The sequence below is a fragment of the Lithobates pipiens genome, unplaced genomic scaffold (assembly GCF_037356315.1).
Source record: "Lithobates pipiens isolate NorthernLeopardFrog02 unplaced genomic scaffold, aLitPip1_a1.2 Scaffold_18, whole genome shotgun sequence".
Classification (NCBI taxonomy): domain Eukaryota; kingdom Metazoa; phylum Chordata; class Amphibia; order Anura; family Ranidae; genus Lithobates; species Lithobates pipiens.
The window spans coordinates 347,613,079-347,633,962 of NW_027507758.1; the positions used below are offsets into that span (position 1 = coordinate 347,613,079).

At 43.9% G+C, this 20,884-nt stretch overlaps 1 protein-coding gene across 22 annotated transcripts in view; it reads right to left on the bottom strand.

The window, feature by feature from the left end:
• Nucleotides 1–20,884, bottom strand: part of DLG1 (discs large MAGUK scaffold protein 1) — a 530,809-nt gene that overhangs the window by 106,063 nt on the left and 403,862 nt on the right. For all 22 annotated transcript variants that reach the window (XM_077487456.1, XM_077487444.1, XM_077487440.1 and 19 more), the window contains one exon: nucleotides 3,666–3,842. In XM_077487456.1, the coding sequence (XP_077343582.1) occupies nucleotides 3,666–3,842 (177 nt within the window). The remainder of the gene's footprint in view (nucleotides 1–3,665; nucleotides 3,843–20,884) is intronic.

Sequence of the window (20,884 nt, forward strand, 5' to 3'; positions counted from 1 at the left end):
AAGTTTCAATGTTGCTGTCTGATCATCTGAGGAAAAGAAATTGAAGCAAAGTCCCTGAAAGTTCGGGGATGGCTATCTAAAGGCTAAATTCACCTTTACAACAAATAATCCATATTTAGGGTGTAACATATTCCAACACCCCCCCCCCCCAACACTTTTCAGTGACAGCAGGTGGTTCTTCTCCCCCGCAGCCTATCACATTTAAAAATTGGCAAGGCTGTATTGCTGTACCGCCTGCAAAGCCACATCATCCGTTCACATCGATGAATAAACCGCATTATGTCTGCCCTTGTGGCAGGCTTGTAGTTTTTAAAGGATTACATGTGCTGATCAGCACGTTTGTAAACCATACACTTGCCCCAGCTTTCTAACTGACAGAATGCTGGAGGGAGAGTGTGCATGAGCCAGGCATTGCACCCGTAAATCCACTGAATATGGGGACAATGCTGGGCAGTATTCTGTAGGAAAAAAAATCATTGCACTTTTTTTCTACAAAAATATGTTTATTATTGTTTTTTCTTAAAGGTGCACTTACCCTTTAAAGATACAGTCTTGCTCTGCCCTGCCCATTCAGGGTTAAGCGACAGTGTCTTTGTATTGTGCCTACCTGCATCAGTCACACAAACTATACCAGTGCTTCTTTACTGTCCTGCCTTCTATTGCAGCCAGTGACAACCCCCAACCCCCTCATGTGACAGTGCTTGAGCCTAGTTACCAATCACTATACAGGGTGATAATTTTTATCAAATTTTAATAAAATGCTTTTGGAGAAAAAAAATCTATCTAAAGATGGCTTTCTATTTAAAATACATTAATGTAGTTTATTCGGCAACAAAATGGAGCTTAGTTATGTAGCATGAGGCTGTATATTCTGCAATATTTACATTTTTGGTAAACTCATTCAATGAATCCAAGCTCTGCAAGCTGAGATAGCATACACTGCATTGATGCATTCACACAATTTCTCAGTAACAATGAGATAAAACAGTTCAGGAATAGTCCTTCATCCCATTGTTTTGCAAATATATGTACATTACAAACTGTATGATTGAATCAGTTCTGATATTGCTGTTTTACTAACCTGACAGTTTATTATTATAAATAGGAAATCTTAATTTTGTTTGCAAATATTAAAGATTTTAACTACCAGCAAGAATAAGTCCTTACATTTAAAGAGCACCTGTCCTTTCAGATCCATCATGGCAGCGCCTGTTAGCGGGCATCCACGTCCCTCACCTTATTACATCACTGCTGCATCACCAGCTGCCCCATTAAAGTGAATGGGACTGTCGGTGAGTCAACAGCGAGTCAGAGGAAGAGCCGCTGCAAGACAGATGAGAGTCAAGCTGATTTAAATCAAGCCTTTTTACTAGAGATTTAAATCAAATCCACCCTGTCACTATATCGCACTACTGATCATTCTGACATGTGATTTTTATGAATTATACCATTTGTTTATGATTTTTTTTTTTTAAAAGGTATGGTCACTTTGCCAAGGTTTGTAAAAGGTATACCATAAAGTAGAAATGAAAAGGAGAGCGATTAGTTTTGGAGAGAGATTAGAACATTTATTAAGTCTTAACTCCTGTCTGCGCTCTCATTAGGGAGATTCACCCTCCCAATTTGCCATTTTCACAATCATCACTGAAAGTGAAAGAAAAACCCAAATTTAGGGTAGTCTTAAGAACAGTAAGAGGGGTGAAATCTTCCAATAGGGAAGCTAGTTTTGGTGACTAAGAATTCCCTTACTTTGGAGGATTTCCTCTCACATCTTGTTTGATAGAAGTGAAGGGAAATCTTATTGGGACAAAGATGACAAAAACATGATAGGGGTTAAAACAAATTATATACTCTATCCAAATTTAGGGAAAAAAAGTTACCTTTAGTTCTACTTTAAAGATTATAACACAATCATAGCACAAATGTGCCTCATATTTAAGAGTCTAAAATGTACGTTGGGACGAAACAAACCAAAAAAAAAAAAAAAAAAAAACAGTACAGCTCTGAAATACATTCCTCTTTACTATGTCTTATGCCCTTAAAAGACCCTGCAAGTACAGGAAAAAACAGTTGATCTGCCATAAATGTACTCTGCCACTCCTGCCCTGTTTTCTGTCTTTAACTGCTTGCCCCCCCGCCCCCCCATCCCCTGCCTATTGTCAAACGACAGCCGAGTGGGAGCTCTCTTGCCCCAAGTTGATGTCTTTTGATGTCCTCCAAGTCACAGGCCACACTGCGGCACGATATGTCACCGGACACAGCGAATAACAGTTCATTGTACAGGGCTGATACCAGTACCATGTAATGGCTGTGACCAATTATGACAGTTGTACACAATCAATGGCTTAAATTTATAGCCATTTATTGTGTACTATTGTATTGGTCACAGTGATCACATGGTACAAACAAGGCCAATGACAGTACATCTGTACAATAGTACCACAGTGAATGAATGGTTGTCATTCAACACTATAAGCAATTATAGCGGGGGAGGGGGAGAAGAACCCTGATCACTTCCCCAGAGTAGTACAGTGTCACTATGGTAACACTGTACTGCTCTGCCCTGGTCACAGTATGTTGAGGAAAAAAAAAAAAAAGTGAAAAAAATTATGCTGTCACCCGTGTCCCGGATTACTGCCACACCCAGCCATATGGTGATGCTGTACTGCTCTGGTGACAGTATGTAAAACAATTGTGAAAAACGAAATTTTATCCAATTTCACCATTCACCATGCCTATTACTAAATATCTGGAACTGTCTACTTTCCAAAAAGGGGTCATTTGGGGGGTATTTGTACTGTTCTGGCATTTTAGGCCCTCAAGAAATAGGCCTTCAGTGCATCAGGATTGATAGATTTTCTACTATATATATATATATATATAAACAAAATTTTTGCAGTTTGTAGACTAACTTTCTTACAGATTATTACACCATAACTTGCCAAAGAATTGTAGCATAATACATTCTGGGCTAAAATTTATGGAGAAAGATTTTTTGCTGGAAATTTTTTTTTATAACAGAAACTAATATAATTTTCAATTAAAAAAAAAAGCAAAATAATTTTATTTAGTAAAAAATAAAAAACCCAGTGGTTATTAAATACTACCAAAAGAAAACGTTCTCAATAAATGATAAAAATTTGATTTGTGTACAATGTTGCATGACTGAGGATTGTCAAAAGTGTGACAGCACAGAGATCTGCTGATAATCGGGGTCGGCAGGAAGGGGGTGAATGTGTCCAGTATTGAGCTGGTTAAAGTACTGAATCCCTTTCAATTACCCTCAGGTCCACAGCAGAGGGACTTAATGTTCTGTAGTGCTATATAAAAACTTGGAGGACTCCATAAAATAACACTTAAGTTTGAATAGAACTCAGGACAGATTTTAATTTTTGATAGGATAAATATGCACGCTTTTTCTACTTACCAGATAAAACAAAATTGACTGCAATGGTAACATTAACAGGCCAAAAGGGAGCAAACAAGTTCACCGAGATTGTACATAACTACTTGCTGGTGGAATATTTAATACGGGAAAATAATGTTTTTTGATGTATGATGCAATTCACAACTTTACCTCAGGCCTTTATATTCACAAATGTATTAAACTCTTAAAAAAGAATTACAGCAGCACACAAGAAAAAAAAAAAAAGTCCGTCCTGTACCTGCGCTTGCTAGGAATGACGCCAATCTCCTCACTCTCCCCATCTGCAGTGACTTGCCGTGCTTGCCACCATTCATCATCGGAAGCATTGACCACATGCAGAATGTCACCAAACTTGAAATTAAGTCCTTGGCTGGGAAGGCCACTGTCTTTAGTTCTGTCATAATCAAACAGTGCTCTAAATAATAAACAAAAGTTCATTAACAAAGGAAAAGTATGATTAACATATGAAAAACACTCAAGGCACACAGTAATCTACAGCAACATTTAGAAACCACAAATCACAATTTATATAAACGAATAAAAGCCAATTTGGTATTGGCAGCACATTGTGAAAGCACGTCACTGTTTCTGGGTCTATAGTCTATACTAAAAGGAAAACTATTTAAAAAAAAAAAAATGCCAACCATCTTTACAGGGATGGGGAAGTGTGACCACTTATAGTGAGGGAAAAAGTATTTGATCCCCTGCCAAATTTGTACATTTGCCCACTGACAAAGAAATGATCAGTCTATAATTTTAAAGGTAGGTTTATATTAACAGTAAGAGAAACAAAAATATCCAGCAAAATGCATTTAAAAAAAGTTATTGATTTGCATTTTAATGAGTAAAAGTATATGATCCCCTAGCAAAATGGCAAGATTTCTGGCTCCCAGGTGTCTTCTATACAGGTAACAAGCCAAGATTAGGGGCACTCTCAAAGGGAGTGCTCCTAATCTCAGCTTGTTACCTGTATAAGAGACACCTGTCTGCAGAAGCAATCAGATTGCAATCTCTCCACCATGAACAAAAACAAAGCTGCCCAAGAATGTCAGGGACAAGATTGTAGAAATAGAAAAGGCTGGAATGGGCTACAAGACCATCGTCAAGCAGCTTGAGTTGGTGCAATTTGCAAATGGAAGCAACACAAAATAACTGTCAATCTCCCTCGGTCTAGGGCTCCATGCAAGATCTCACCTTGTGGCATTTTAATGATCATGAGAACAGTGAGGAATCAGCCCAGAACTACATGGGGAGAATCTTGTCACTGATCTCAAAGCAGCTGGGACCATAGTCACCAAAAAAACAATTGGTAACACACTACGTCATGAAGAACTGAAATCTTGCATTGCCCGCAAGGTCCCCCTGCTCAAGAAAGCACCATTTAGAGGCCCGGCTGAAGTGTGCTAATGAACATCTGAATGATTCAGAGGAGAAATGGGTAAAATTATAGTGGTCAGATGCAACCAAAATTGACCTCTTTGGCATCAACTCAGCTTGCTGTGTTTGGAGGAGGAGGAGGAATGCTGCCTATGACCCCAAGAACACCATCCCCACCAAACATGGAGGTGGAAACATTATGCTTTGGGGGTGCTTTTCTGGGGGACAGGACAACTTCACGGCATCAAAGGTACTAGGGAGGGGGCCCATGTACCGTCAAATCTACGGTGAGAACCTCCTTCCCTCAGCCAGAGCATTGAAAATGAGACGTGGATGGGTTTTCCAGCAGGAAAATGCATAAAAACACAAAGGAGTGGCTCAAAAAGAAGCACATTAAGGTCCTGGAGTGGCATAGCCAGTCTCCAGACCTTAATCCTATAGAAAATATGTAGACTGAGCTGAAGGTTCGAATTACCAAACGTCAGCCTCAAAACCTTAATGACTTGGAGAGGACCTGCAAAGAGGTGAGATGTGTGAAAACCTGTTTGCCAACTACAAGAAACGTGTAAACTCGGACTGTCAACAGGGGTTTTGCCACCAAATACCAAGTCATATTTTGCAAAGGGGTCAAATGCTTATTTCACTCATTAAAATGCTATTAACTTTTTTGAAATGCATTTTTCTGGATTTTATTTGTTATTCTGTCTCTCACTGTTAACCTCCCTGGCGGTACGATTATTTCAGAATTCTTAGAAAAAATTAACTTAAATCCGTCCAAACAAGAGCCTAATAGACATCCCGGGTATGATAAAATTTGAAATATGAAATCATAAATTAATTTCTATATATATATATATATATATATATATATATATATATATATATATATATATATATATATATATATAATAATAACCATAAATAATAATATAATACAAATTATTGAATAATGTAATCAAATCAAAAACACTGGAATATGCTGGCTTGCAGAATTGTCGCTGTCATTACTTTTAGTGTTTGATGACTAATATCCCTACGAATCACTATCGCTCAATTCTGCAAGTGATTCTAATTTATTATCACTTTATTTTCTAGCTGGTCTATAACCACTTTTGATGCAAACTGACATTTCTTTTTTTTGCAAAATCTTTATTGAATTTTTCATTGGCATACAAACTACCCACATGGGGGCCAAACATTAACCACACAGAGGCAAATTTCCTGATGCGCCAACAGGCCACAACAGGGCACATCATATAACAGTCCAGCTCTGAGGCAGCAACAGACCGCAACAGGGCAGAGCAACACAAACTTAACCTTACCCATCTATACCCCAATGTGGAGAGAAGAAGTTATAGTGACAGGATAATGTGACATGCGAGTATTTGGGTCAATCTATCAACATACTAAAATCACAATGTTAAACTAGGGGTTATTTACTGCATCAGTTGCTGTAGTGTCATCGTCTAACCAGCAGGTCCACACCTTTTCAAATTTTTGCGGGCAACCCCTGCCCGAGTAGGTGGCTTTATAAAAGGGGCAAACTGGCATTCAGGTTTTTCCAGAACTTGAGAGAGGGGAGAGTCGATTGTTTCCAGTTCATTATGATGGTCTTCCTCGCATAATACAATAACAGGAATATGGGTATTTTCCTAGACCTGAGGATTGCCATTTGCTCCACCAGCCCCAGCAGACAATATTTAGGATCATAAGGGATACTAGTCTTAGTAATCTTAACTATCACCTGGAGAACCTCCTTCCAATAATACACAATTGCTGGGCAAGTCCAGAAAATGCGAAATAAGCCTCCTGGCTGATAGGAGCAGGGCCAGCACACCGGGGAATGCGCCGGCGACATCTGGTGCAGTCTGTGGGGTGTGTAGTGAGCTCTGTGTATAATTTTGTATTGGACCAGTTTGTCTCTGGCTGAGACCAGAGGGGAGAACGTAAAATCCCAAATCTCCCTCCAATCATCTTCATCCAGCCCCGATATGTCCCCCACCCATTTCCTGCAGAAGGAGGACAGCTCAGGGATGGCAGCAACCAGTAGGGACCCATATATATGGGACATGGGTTTCTCCAAGTCTTTCACCCGAAGGGTGGATTCGAGCTCAGAACATTCCAGTGCAACTGGTTGACCCAAAAACTGACACCTATAAGCATGTGCGATTTGGAGATATCTGAAATGGGCCCATGCAGGTATATTAAATTTTGTATGCATTACAGGAAAGGGAGTGAGTTCCCCGACGGTGTTAACATGCTCGAGAGTCAGTATTTTGTATTTGGCCCAGGCCTGTGGATCCGGGATGGTACTGAACTGTGATAGGTTAGGATTCAGCCTCAGAGGGGTGTGAGGAGACTGGGAGTTCGGCAGGGATGTCCTCAGTGCCTCTCCCACCTTCCACGCCCTCATAGTGGTGCGCATAGAAGGGGTGAGGCAATGAGGTGTTTTTTGGCCCCCTGAATATCAACCCCTTAAAGGCCTCCAGAGACCCCACTATAGCCGCCTCCAGCACCGTTGCAGAGTTGGTCAGGTCGGGCTGCAATCACCAATGGGCGGTTATAAGCTGAGTGGCCAAGAAATATTGGGCTGCAATCACCAATGGGCGGTTACAAGCTGAGTGGCCAAGAAATATTTGTGACAATCAGGGAGAGCCAAATCCCCATTGCCCACAGGCCTGGTGAGAGTGGCGTATTTGAATCTAGGGGATTTAGACCCCCAGAAAAAGGAGAGGAAGAGTTGCCTAAGAGAGATAAAAAAGGTTTTATTGAGCCATTGAGGGGAGTTGCTAAATATGTACATAAGCTTGGGGAGGACCTTCATTTTTAGAAGGTCAATGCGCCCAATGAGGGAGAGGGGAAAATTGCCCCATGCCCTCAGTTTAGATTTGATCCCTATCAGAACAGGTTCAAGATTGAGTCGGACAAAGTCCCTGCTCACTTTTGAAATAATACCTAAATAGGTAAATTTATCAACCCACTGAAGCAGGGTAGAGGAGGGTGAGGTCCTGGCCCCCTTGTCCACCGGAAAGAGCTGAGATTTATGCCAATTCACCTTCAACTCGGTGAAGGCGAAGAAGGCGTCCATGATTCCGAGTGCACCCCGCAGAGAATCACCAGGATAATTAAAAAAAAAGCAATAAATCATCCGCATAGAGAGCCACTCTCTCCTCCAATCAGCCCACGGACCTTGGCAGAGCTCCTGAGAGAGGGGAGAGGGGGCATCCCTGCCTGGTGCCCCTCTGCAGGGGGAATGAAGGAGACAGAGCCATTCAGTTTAATGCACGCTAGGGGATCAGTGTATAGCGTGCATATCCAGGCAATAAATTTCAGTGGGAAACCCATTCTTCTAAGCACCTCCCACAGATACACCCAATCCACTGTATCAAATGCCTTCTCCATATCAAGGGTGGCAATGGTCCTAGAGCCTTGATTAGCATGGGGAGCATGAATGGTGGAAAACAGTCTAGGTATGTCTGTAGACCTGCCTGGCATAAAGCCTGTTTGATCAGAGTCTATCAGAGATTTCATTACTTTATTGAGTCTAGTGGCCATTATTTTGGTTAGTATTTTTAAGTCACAGTTTAGGAGCGCCATTGGCCTGTAAGAGGCGCACTGCTTGGGGTCGTTATTAGGTTTTGGAATGAGAAAAATATGGGCCTCCCTCATAGAGGTCAGCAGGGAGCCCTGTTGGAGACAGGCTGGATACATCTGGGCTAACCTGGGGGCAAGCATTTCTACGTGGGCTCTATAATATTCTATGGGTAGTCCATCTGGCCCCGGGGTCTTCCCCGCCGGGAAAGAACCAATGGCCATCGCGACCTCTTCTGGTGTGATCTCCGATACAAAGAGCTGCCTCTCCGCATCAGAGAGCCACCCCAGTGCCAGCGTGTCCAACATAGAGGTCATAGGTGTGGGGTCAAACCCATCAGGGAGTGAGGAGACACACAGAGGCGCATAAAACCTGGTGAAAGCAGGTAGAATATCCTGCGGAGAACTAGTGTTCCCTCTGGCTTTAGTATTTCTGGTATAACCGCTAAGGGCCTGTCCTGCTGTGCCAGCATCTATAGTAGTTTGCTGTTCTTATCTCCATGTTCAAAATATTTCTGATGGCTATCTTGTATACCAAGCATGGTGGTGTCTGAAACATGAAGATGCAGTTCTCGCCTAAGTGATGAAAGGTGCTCAATGTTGGGGACCGTTGCCAAGGCAAAGTATTAATTCAAAGCCTCCTCAACTTTATGCTGCTGGTCAGAGACCTTGTCCCCAAGTTCCGCCCTAACAGCCGCCACTGCAGAAATATACTGCCCCCTGCAGTGGGCTTTGGAAGCATCTCATGTCATCTCCAGGGAGGCTGACCCCGCATTGTGCACCCAGTAGTCCTGCAAGGAGGGAGAAACTATCATGGACTGTCACATTGTTGATCCAATGGGGTTGTAACCTCCAAAGGGCTTTACGCCTTGTCTTGGTGACCCTAATAGTAAGTTTAAGGGGATGGTGATCCGATAGGCCAGAAGGAAGGTAACTGGCTTCCTGGACGTTGGCCAGGAGGATATCATTAGCAAAGGCCAAATCAATTCGGGAGGATTTTTTAATTGTAGATGAGAAACAGGAATACGTTCTATCCTGGAGATGGAGCCACCACCATACCTCTTGGAATTCGGCTGCCTGGGCCCACGTACCAAGATCAGAATTGAAGGTAGATTGCAGGGAGGGTCTATCTAGATCACGGAACAATGTGGCATTAAAATCTCCCATGGCCAGGACACACGCCGGACAATGCGGTGCCAGCCTTTTATATATTGCGTACAGAATGTGTACCTGGCTCGGAGGAGGCAGATAGACGTTCACAATGACATATTTCTTGCTATAGATGCTCAACAACACCATAGAAAATTTCCCCTGGGGATCTAGATGAATCTCATGAATTGCACATGGCACTCGTTTGCTGATTAGTATAGACACCCCTTGAGAATATGAGGAATGGGTGGCATAAAGCGCCCTTTGCACCCAGGGTTTTTTCAGAGCCAGAACATTACTACCAGTTAAGTGTGTTTCTTGTAGCAGCACTATATGAGGGCTATGTAGTTTTAAATATTGGAATAATAGCAAACGTTTGTATTTGGATTTGAGTCCCCTGACGTTCCATGATATAATGGTCAGCGACTCAGCATCTGAGGGAGCCATCATGGAACACCAGGGGGAAACATAAGCAGGATGATCCTAACTGACCAATATATGCGAACAAACCCAAATTTGGTACACATAATCAACAGCACCTGAGAAGCACAGTACTTATGACTTTAAGGCAGAAAAAACCCTCTCCCCTAAACATTTAACACCCTACCCAAACATCATGAGAACCAAGTTCAGTGTCCAAAAAAATAGGCCAGAGAGCCATACAAACCGATGTAGGGTTTTGTCCCATAACTAGAGAAAAAAAACAAAAAATAGAATCCTTAGGTCGCTGGAACCCTTGGATGTTGGGCCGCAGGGCCAACGGTGGATACAGTCCTTCCCAAGAGAGTCCGTCTCGGTTTCGGGAGGAGAATCCATGTGTGTGTGGGGGGGGGGGGGGGTAAACAGGGGGCGCTTTCAAACAAAAGTGGGGTAAGTCCGTGGCATTCATTGTAGCTCCTTAGGCAGGAGTAAAAAGCAGTCTAGCCAGCAACACGAGGCAAAACACATTCAGCATTGGTAAATTGGGATGTAGCGGGGAGGAAAGGGCTGGGGACAAAGAGCAATTAGTGCTGGGAGTCAGCTAGAGTCAATTCTTTTAAAGAAGAAGAGGAATTCTTAGCTACTTCCTACTGGCTTTGATCGGTCACTTTTCCCTTCCAACCGTTCAACGTTAGCGGGCATCCAGCCACGCTGCCGCAGCCTCCAGAGTGTCAAAAAACCGAGTGTTGTCACCATCAGTAATTCGTAGCCTGCTGGGATACAAAAGGCCAAAACGAATTCCTCTCTTGGAGCCGGCGTCTTACATCGGTAAAGGATTTGCTGTACTTCCTGAGAGAAGTCCAGGAAAAAGAACAGTCTGGTATTTTCATACAAAATTTCAGGCATGGTACAAGCCGCCGCCAGGATGCGGTCATGGTAATTTAGCAGCCGTAACAGGAAAGGGCGCGGAGGTGCCCCAGGCCTCGGAGGGAGCGGTGGGACCCTGTGGGCTATCTCCACTTCAAAGGCAGGCGGCATCTCCCCCAGGTCAAACAGGGTGGACAAGAACCACGCAGTAAAGTCTGCGGGCCTAGGGCCCTCAGCCCTCTCATGGAGTCCAAGTATGTGGATATTGTTTCGCCGGAGGCGGTTTTTGGTATCTATTGCTCGCTCCTGGAGCGCTTTCACCTGGATCTGCAATGCCTTCGCGTCCCTGGAATCTGATCGGACTGTGCACTTCACCATGGAGACCCTGTCCTCCACTTCGGCGACACGCGAGCGGAATTTATCCATATCCTGGCGGATGAGACCGACATCTACAGTCAAGAAGTCGATTTTTGCTGTCACGGTTTCTTTACAGGACATTATGGCTGCTAGAATCTGTGTTCCTGTGGGAGTCCCCACCTCCCCCGAATCCATGGCCGCCCGTGTGCCGGATGCCATCGTAGCTGTGGACCGCATTGTAGACGAGGCAGCAGCCAGCACACAAGGGGATTTTGAACCGGATTTGGAGCAGTGGGTCTTAGGGTGGCCCATCAGCAGCAGAGTGAAAGCTGTGTCAGTGGTAGTGACCTGGGACAGGAGAAGTCATTTGCTGGGGGGGAGCAGTCAGGTGCCTGGGTTCTGGTTGCGGGATAGAAGGTGGAAGGGTGATGAGCTTCCTGCTCTGGATCAGGGCCCTCAGCAGAGCACAGCCTCTATTGGGGGGGGGGGGGAAACACAAGGAGGGCAAAGCAGCTTGTCTGGGGCACGGATGGTGACACAGGGAGGGGAATGTGTTGTCTCTGGGGCACAGAATAAGGCTCAGGGAGGATGGTACAGCAGTGCCACAACACTGTACCCAAGGATGGAGAATGAGCCTGGGAGAGTAGGCTGCAAGATGGCGCCTGTATTCAGCCTCTATAGATCCCTCAGTGTTTCCCTAGTCACAGACTAACCTTCTCTCAGGGACCGCCGACACGGCACCCAAGCCCAAGGATGCCAGAGGCGAAGTAGGCCTCAAGATGGTGGCGGGTCCACAAAGTGGGTCACGGCCCTGTAAAGCCTCAATCGGCCGGCCGGTGCAGGTTATGTGCGTTGCCTTGTAGGGAGAGTTTGGAGACTCTCCAGGCGCGGATTGTAGCAGGATCTGCGGAGCTCCTCTGGAACACGTCTTGTTCCTGCTACATCCAGACACGCGCCAAACTGAAATTTTTTTTGGTTGCTATGGACAATCTCCAGTTTCCTGGCATAAAGAACAGTATTTATAATATAAAACTGCATGCAGGACACTGGACAAACCACTAGGGACAAAGGGGATGTGTAAGATTACAGTATACTGTATCTATACTATCTTTTTTACTTTTTGAATTTGGCACCGAACTCCATCTCCGTGCGTCACAGCGCTCGCAGGGAACGGAACTCGGCACGGTGACAGATCGAGCAAGACACGGCGGCTCACTGATCACAGCGGGGAGACATCGCTGGATCCAGGGGACAAGGTAAGAAACCCCCTACATGGATCCTTCGATGGGATCCCGAGTCTGGCTCGGGAATACCACTTATGGTAATGAAGTCTCACCCCGAGCCAAACTCGGGAATACTGCCAGGGAAGCTACCCACTTCAGTCCCGGAAGCATATATCCCCTTAATGGCCAGGCCATTTTTTGCGATACGGCAGGGCGTCTATTGAACTGAATTGTGCAGGCATGCAACGTTGTACCCAAACAATTTATGTCCTTTTTCCCCCCAGAAAACAGGATTTTTAAAACAGCTTACCTGTAAAATCCTTTTCTTTGATATACATCAGAGGACACAGAGCCATAGTAGTTACTATGTGGGTTATAGGGCCATCGATGGGTGATGGACACGGGCACGCCCTAAGGCAAGAAGTGTACTCCCTATATAACCCCTCCCACTACTGGGAGTCCTTAGTTTTGCAGCCAAGCAATACAAGTGTATACCAAGAAGAGAGGGACCTCTGTGTCCCCTGATGTACAAAGAAAAGGATTTTTACAGCTAAGCCATTTTAAAAATCCCGTTTTATTTTCATACTTCAGGGGAGACAGAGCTATAGTAGTTACTATGTGGGATGTCCCATAGCAATGGCAACTGAAGGGAGGGAGACAACAAAAAAGTAGGGCAAAAAGGAGACCAGAGGACTCATATGGCAGCCTGCAGTAAACCCCAAACTCAATATCCTCATGACCATTAACATCGATTTGATAAATGTATGAACTGAAGACCAAGTTGCGGCCTTACAGATCTGAGCCATAGAGGCCTGATGATGCGCCGCCCAAGAGGCACTAATCGCCCTGATTGAGTGTGTTAACATGAAAAGGAGGCATTTTCTTCTTTAAGCCGTAAGCTTGCACAATCACTTGACAAATCCATTTGGAAATAGTAGATTTTGATGCTGCCTGTCCCCTTTTTGGACCTTCTGGCAATATAAACAAAACATCTGTTTTGCAAACCTGAGCGGTTGCCTTTAAGTAGACTGATTGCTCTTACTACATCAAGGGAATGTAGTGCCTTCTCTTCCCTAGATTGAGGCTCTGGGAAAAAAGAAGGAAGAATAATATCCCGGTTTAAATGAAAACCCATCACTACTTTTGGTAGGAATTCAGGATGAGGATGCAAAAACCAACTTATCCTTATGCATGACCAAATATATGTCTCTTTACAAGATAGAGCTGCTAGTTCCGATACTCTTCTAGCAGAAGAAATGGCAACCAAAAAGATTATCTTTCTTGTCAAAAGAACCAAGGAAATTTCCCGCAAAGGCTCATTCTGCTAAGCTGATAAGACCAAATTTAAATCCCAAGGATTTAGAGGTGCCTTGATAGGGGGGATAATCTGTGTTAACCCCTGAATAAAGCTACGCAGCAGAGTGGGAATCAAGAGGCCATTGAAAAAAAAAAAAAAACACCGACAAGGCCGAGATATAGCCCTTGAAATCACTCAAGGCCAGCTTCATCTCGAATCCCATTTGTAGGAAATCAAGGATCCTACCTATGACATACTTCCTGGGGTGCCAACCCCTAGATCAACACCAAGAAACATATGCCTTCCAGATTCTGGAAGCCGGCTTCCTGGCATTAATCAAAGTAGACACTACTGAAGGAGATAACCCACGATCCTTTAGAATGTGGGTTTCAATAGCCAAACCATTAAATTTAGCATCCGTAAGGTAGGATGGAATACCGGACCTTGTGTGCGAGAAGGTCTCCAAGGGACTCCTACCGCCATCTTTATGATCTCGGTAAACCAAAATCTTCTGGCGACCAGAATCACCTCCTTTCGTTCCTGCTTGGTCGTGCGAAGAAGACACGGAAGTAGCAGAACAGGAGGAAATGCATAGATCAGTGAAAACTGATTACATGGGAAGACTAAAGCGTCTGTTCCGCATGCTAGTGCATCCCTCGTTCTTGACACAAAAGTTGTCGACTTTGTTGTTTAACCTGAACGCTTACAGGTCTACGTGTGTAATACCCCATTTCTGACATATCGCTAGGAAGATGTCGGGGTGAAGAGAGACCATTCCCTCAGAAATAAATGTTAGCAACTCAAGTAGTCTGTCTGCCAATTTTCTATTCCTGGAATGAAAATTGCCGATAGGCAAGGGATGTTGTGTTCTGCCCAAGCTAGAACATGATTCACCTCTTTTTGGGACTGCACGACTTCTCATGCCCCCCCTGGTGATTGATGTAAGCCACAGCCGTGGCATTGTCGGATTGAATCCTGACAGGACAATCCCGTAGTCTGACCGTCCAAGATTCTAGGGTCAGACGTACTGCCCGAATCTCCAAAATGTTGATAGGCAAGGTCCTCTCTAACTTGGACCATCTCCCCTGGACAGAATCTTCTTCCAGGACTGCACCCTAGCCTAGAAGCCTGGCATCTGTTGTCACCACTTTCCAGGATACTGGCAGAAAAGATTTCCCATTTTGGAGGTTGCTGGATATCAACTACCAATTTAGGCTCGGACGTACGTTAGAAGCCAAGTGTATTGGAAAATCCAAAGCCTGAATCTTTTTGTTCCAGACAGTGATGGTGTTCTGTAGCAGTCTTGAGTGAAACTGCGCGTAAGGGACTGCCTCCAAGGAGGCCCCCATTTTCCCCAACAATCTCATGCACAGCCGAATGGATTTTACTTTGTCTTGCTAAGTTGAATTCATCCTATAATGGAACTAATTCTTGTCTGGAGTAAGACTACCTTCTTCTGTATGGAATCTATGACCAGCCCCAAGTACTTTAATCTCCGCAATGGTTTTAACGGAGGATTTTTCTAGGTTAAGTATGCAATCCAGAGATTCCAGGTAGTTTACAGCTGTGATCAGACTCCGGTTTAGACCTGAGACTGAATGATCTATTAAAAGTAGATAGTCTAAATAGGCTAGGACCATTATGCCTTGAGCCCTTAATCTGGCTAAAGGAGGTGCAAGAATTTTTGAGAACACCCGTGGTTCTGTGGCTAGACCGAATGGCAGGGCGACAAACTGAAAATGATGATTTTCTATTTCGAAGCAGCAAAATTTCCGGCAAGTGGGAAATATTGGCACACGGAGATATCAATTGAAGCCAAAAACTCCCCTCCTTGCAGGATGTAAACAACCGATCGGTTTGACTCCATGCAAAAGGATCGGATATTTAAGTGCCGATTCAGATCTTTGAGATCTAGAATGGGTCTTACCTCTCCTTTTGGTTTTGGAACCGTGAAAAGGTTTGAATAAAAACTTGTGCCCTGTTCCACTAAGGGAACCTCTGATATCACCAACTGGGATAATCTTAGAAAACTAGGAAATTCTCAGGAACTCTAGTTTGTAACCTAGAGAAACTGAAGAAGCCACCCATCTGTCTTGACATTGTTCCTGCCAGATCTTTGAAAATTGCAGGAGCCTCCCCCTCCCACCCCAGCGAGTGGGGGCGCCCCTTCATAAGGAGGCTTTAGCATTCTGCTTTGTGGGTTTTCTGCCCCAAGATCTCTTTTGACCCTGGTGCTGCCCTTGGGGTCTTCCCCTTGAACCTGACACCGATGAGGAAGCACGCTTAAAAGGAGAAATGTTTGACATTCTTCAATACTGGTAAAAGAGCTTTTGCCATTAGAGATCCTTTGGATGTATTTATCCAGATCGTCTCCAAATAGCCAGATCAACATAAGCAGAGGGAACTTGCTCATTCCCCAGTTCCTGGCACAAGCTTGGCCCATTCAGTTAAGAGTCTGACACACCTGAGCTGAGGCCAGGACCGGTCGCAATGCCAAATCTGCCATACTAAACATGCCGTGCACCATAGACTCCGCTTTCCTATTGGCTGGGTCTTTCAAGGATGGGAAATCCTCTACTGGGATCATGGTTGCTTTATTCAACCTGGAAACCGGAGGGGGCCACCAACGACGGACTTGTCTACTTTAACAAGGATTCCTCAAAAAGGTAACTTAATGAAAAACGTTTGGGGACCAGAAAGAGTTGCTTTGGTTACTCATTATAGACAAATTTGTTAAAATAGGGAAGAGAAGGAAACACCTTAGCTGCACGAGATGCCTTGTGTGCACCAAAAGGAACAGCCACACCCTCCATCTTTAAAGTCTCACACAATGCAGTAACAAGTGCATCCACCAGCATTTTTTCCTTTGCTGCTGCGACTGTGGAAGAGTCTTCTTTGCTAGCAGACGGTTTAGGGAGCATGGTATCAAGTCCCACTGGATGGGCCACATTCACAGCAGCCTCAGAATTAGAGGAGAAAGACTGAGCAGATGAAGGCAGAGGACGCTTCCTGCTAGGCCTTTGCCCACACGTCACGGGGAGATGCCACATCTCGGACTAAAGCTCGTCTCGCAGCCTGGCAGTTGATTGTAGTTCTCCCAGGTGAAAAAAAAAAAGGCAAAAAGATGCAGGCAAGGAGAGAAAAGCAAAAACTGCTTGGACCAAAAGATCCCAGGAGGGAACCTATGTCTTTACTCCTGACTAGACAAACAAACCGAATGCCTATAGCAGAGAGGGGGATATATTACAGATGAGGATTGCCCATGGGCGTAGCCAAGTTTTTTTTTGTTCTGCTTGGCCCTACTCTTTCAGAAGGCAATATAACCCTATAGTCAGCATTAATGGAGTGCTATGTCCATCGATGAACTAAAGAAAAAAGGAATTTTGATTTACCTGCAAATTTAATATGGAGTACAGTACAGGATACAGGCTTGATATTCATAGACCCTGAGTAATAGGCTATTACTTTCAGGTAACAGGACACTGGCAAAACTTGAGGACATGCCCCTTGTGCTTCACCCCTATAACTCTACCACACTGAGTGCTCAGTTTTGTTGGGGGGTTGGGGGGTGTGGTTTACACGGTCTAAGTGGCTGCAGTCACCGGGATTGTATCGGTTGCCAAAAAAAATCATGTGATGAAAAAAAAAAAGTAAAACAAAAATGTTTTTTTTCCAATTGTTAAAAAAAATAAAAAAAAGGATATACCCAAGCACATAAAATCCCCCCTCCCAACTTCTTTGAGGGCCCCCTCACCCAGAAACGTAAAAAAGCTGATTGCGATATGTTACATATCACCGTGCATGCCAGAGTGAGAACAATATTTCCAGTACCAGACCTCCTCCATAACGCTAATGACCTATAGGTGGCCTTTACCTATGGAAAATATAGTGTACGGAAGTTTGTTACCATTTCACAGGCAAACGCAAATTTAAGGTTTGGCATGCTGGGTATCTATTTACCTGGTACAACCTTGTCTTATATATTTTACCAAATTAACCACCTCAATACAGTGCAGTTACACCCCCTTCCTGACCAGACCAATTTTCAGCTTTCAGCGCTCTCACAGTTTGAATGACACTCGGTCATCCAACACTGTATCCATATGAAACTTGCATCCTTTTTTCCACACAAATAGAGCTTTCTTTTAGTGGTATTTAATCACTAGTGGGTTTATTTTTTGTGCTATAAATAAAACGTAAATTTTGTATAAAAAAAAAGCCTTTCTTTGTTTCTGCCATACATTTTGGCTAATTAGTAATTTCTCTTCATAAATTTTGGCCAAAATTTATACTGCTACATATCTTTGGTAAAAATAACCCACATTAGTATATATTATTTGGTCTTTGTGAAAGTTATAGAGTCTACAAACTATGGTGCCAATCACTGAAAATTGATCACTTCTGATCAGGCCTTCAGTACGTCAGGTGTACCTCATTTCTTGAGACACTAACAAGTCAGGAAAGTACAAATACCCCCCAAATGACCCCTTTTTACAAAGTAGACATTTCAAGGTATTAAGTAGCATGGTAAGTTTTTTTAAGTTGTAATTTTTCCCCACAATTCTTTGCAAAATTAAGATTATTTATTTTTTACAAAATTGTCATATTATCAGGTTATTTCTCACACACAGCATATGCATACAACAAATTACACCCCAAAATACATTCTGCTACTCTTCCCGAGTACGGCGATACCATGTGTGAGACTTTTACACAGCCTGGCCACATACAGAGCACCAACATTGATGTAGTACCTTCAGACATTCTACGAGCAAAAATGACGCATCTCATTTCTCAACCACCTATTACACTTTTGAAGGCCCTGGAGTACCAGGACAATGGAATTTAGCATAAAATAACCCCATTTTGGAAAGCAAACACCCCAACGTATAATCTGCGAGGCATAATGAGTCTTTTGAATGGTTAATTTTTTTCCAAGAAGTTTTTAGAATATGTGGAAAAAAATTAAAATGTATTTTTTTTTTTTTTTTTTACACAAAATTGTCAATTTATAAGCTATTTCTAACACATAGCATGTATATAGCAACAATTACACCTCAAAACACATTCTGCTACTCCTCCAGAGTATGGTGATACCACATGTGTAGGACTTTTACACAGCCTGGCCACATAGAGAGGCCGAACATTGAAGTAGTACGTTCAGGCGTTCTAGGAGCATAAATGACACATCTCATTTCATTCCTACCCATCACACTTTTGAAGGTCCTGGACCACCAGGACAGTGAAATTACCCACAAAATGACCCCATTTTGAAAAGCAAACACCCCAACGTATATTCTATGAGACATGGGCTGGAGACAGGTACTCGGGCACTCTGATGGGCCGCGACAGGTACTCTGATGGGCCGCGACAGGTACTCGGGTACTCTGATGGGCCGCGACAGGTACTCGGGTACTCTGATGGGCCGGGACAGGTACTCGGGTACTCAGATGAGCTGTGACAGGTACTCAAATACTCTGATGGGCTGTGACAGGTACTCTGATGGACTGTGATTGACAGGTACAATGAGGGGTGGTGACAGGTCCTCTTTATTGGGGGGGGGGCGGCAATCAGTATGATTGGTGTACACTGTAGGCGGTAACGAGATGTTACCGCAATCTCCTCCTCAAACACGATCGGTGTGTGAGGAGGAGAACCCGGTAACATCTCGTTACCGCGGTTTGTTTACATTTTAGTGATCGGCTGTGAAAGGATCACAGCCGATCATGTGGGTAAACAGCCGGCCAATGGCTATTTACCAGCGTCGGTGACAAGCAGTGTTCCCGGGAAACACGCCGCCACCGACGTGCAGCGCGCTCACGATCACGCGCATGCGCCGTGCACAGTCGGGGTGTGACCATCTGTAAACGGCCGTGACTTCATCACGGCCGATCACGTGGTAAACAGCCATAACCAATGGCTTTTCACCCCCTTCGGTGGCGAGTGGTGTCTCCGTGACACGCCGCCACCGAAGAAACAGGGATGCGCGCGCACGATCGCGCGCATTACCTGTTAAAACGGGAGGCCGTCATATGACGGCCTCCCGCCACAAAAGGTGCGCCGCCTGGCCGTCATTTGACAGCCGGCGGTCAGCATCTAGTAAAATACCAAAATTGTATTATATAATACCATTTATCAAAAAATTGGGCAGCTTATTCAGTTTGTGTGAAGATACTACATGGGATAAAATCCTAGGAACAAAGAACACTAAAGGAAAAATGGGTGTGTTTTACGAGCATATTAAATAAGGGTATTTAGCCAGTGCATCCCAAAGGGTAATAAATTTAAAAGCGCTAATAAAAGCCCTGGGTGGCTTAACTCAAACGTAAAAATTCATATAAAAGCAAAAAAATTAAAAAAAAAAAAGTATTTTTGACCCCAAATTTAAAAAGAGTCCTGTCATGCGTTTTTCTATTACAAGGGATGTATAAATGTGACAATTTTTAACCACTTAAGGACTGCCTCCTGTATATATACATCGGTACTTTGAAGAGGGATATCTCAGTACCGGCAGTAGCTGCTGCCACAACCGAAATATCCATCCTTACACAAGGTGGTGCTGTTTACGATAATGGTGGTCTCTGTGGCGGGTTCGCCGCGACATCACCATTATCGGCGGCGGGAGAGGGGCCACCCCCCCCACCACTTACCGGAGCCATCGGTAGCGGCGGAGACGATCTGGTCCTTTACTGTGCTGGGTATGGAGACGAGTGAGGCTAAGATGGCCCCCACTTGTCTTTATACCATAGGAGGGCGGAAGCGATGTCAAAACGTCCTTTCCACCCATACCTCTTAAAAGGAACATTTTTTCAAATGATTTTTTTTTATTGCATTTAAGTCCAAATATGAGATCTGAGGACTTTTTGACCCCAGATCTCATATTTAAGAGGACTTGTCATGTTTTTTTCTATTACAAGGGATGTTTACATTCCTTGTAACTGGAATAAAAGCGATCCATTTTTTTTTTTTTAAAACAGTGTAAAAATAAATTAAATCAAGTAAAATAAATAAGAATTATTATTTTTTTTTTTTTAAAACACCCCGTCCCAACGAGCTTGCGCGCAGAAGCGAATGCATACATGAGTAGTGCCGCATATGAAAACGGTAGACAAACCACACATGCGAGACCACGATCGGTAGAGCGAGAACAATAATTCTAGCCATAGACCTCCGCTA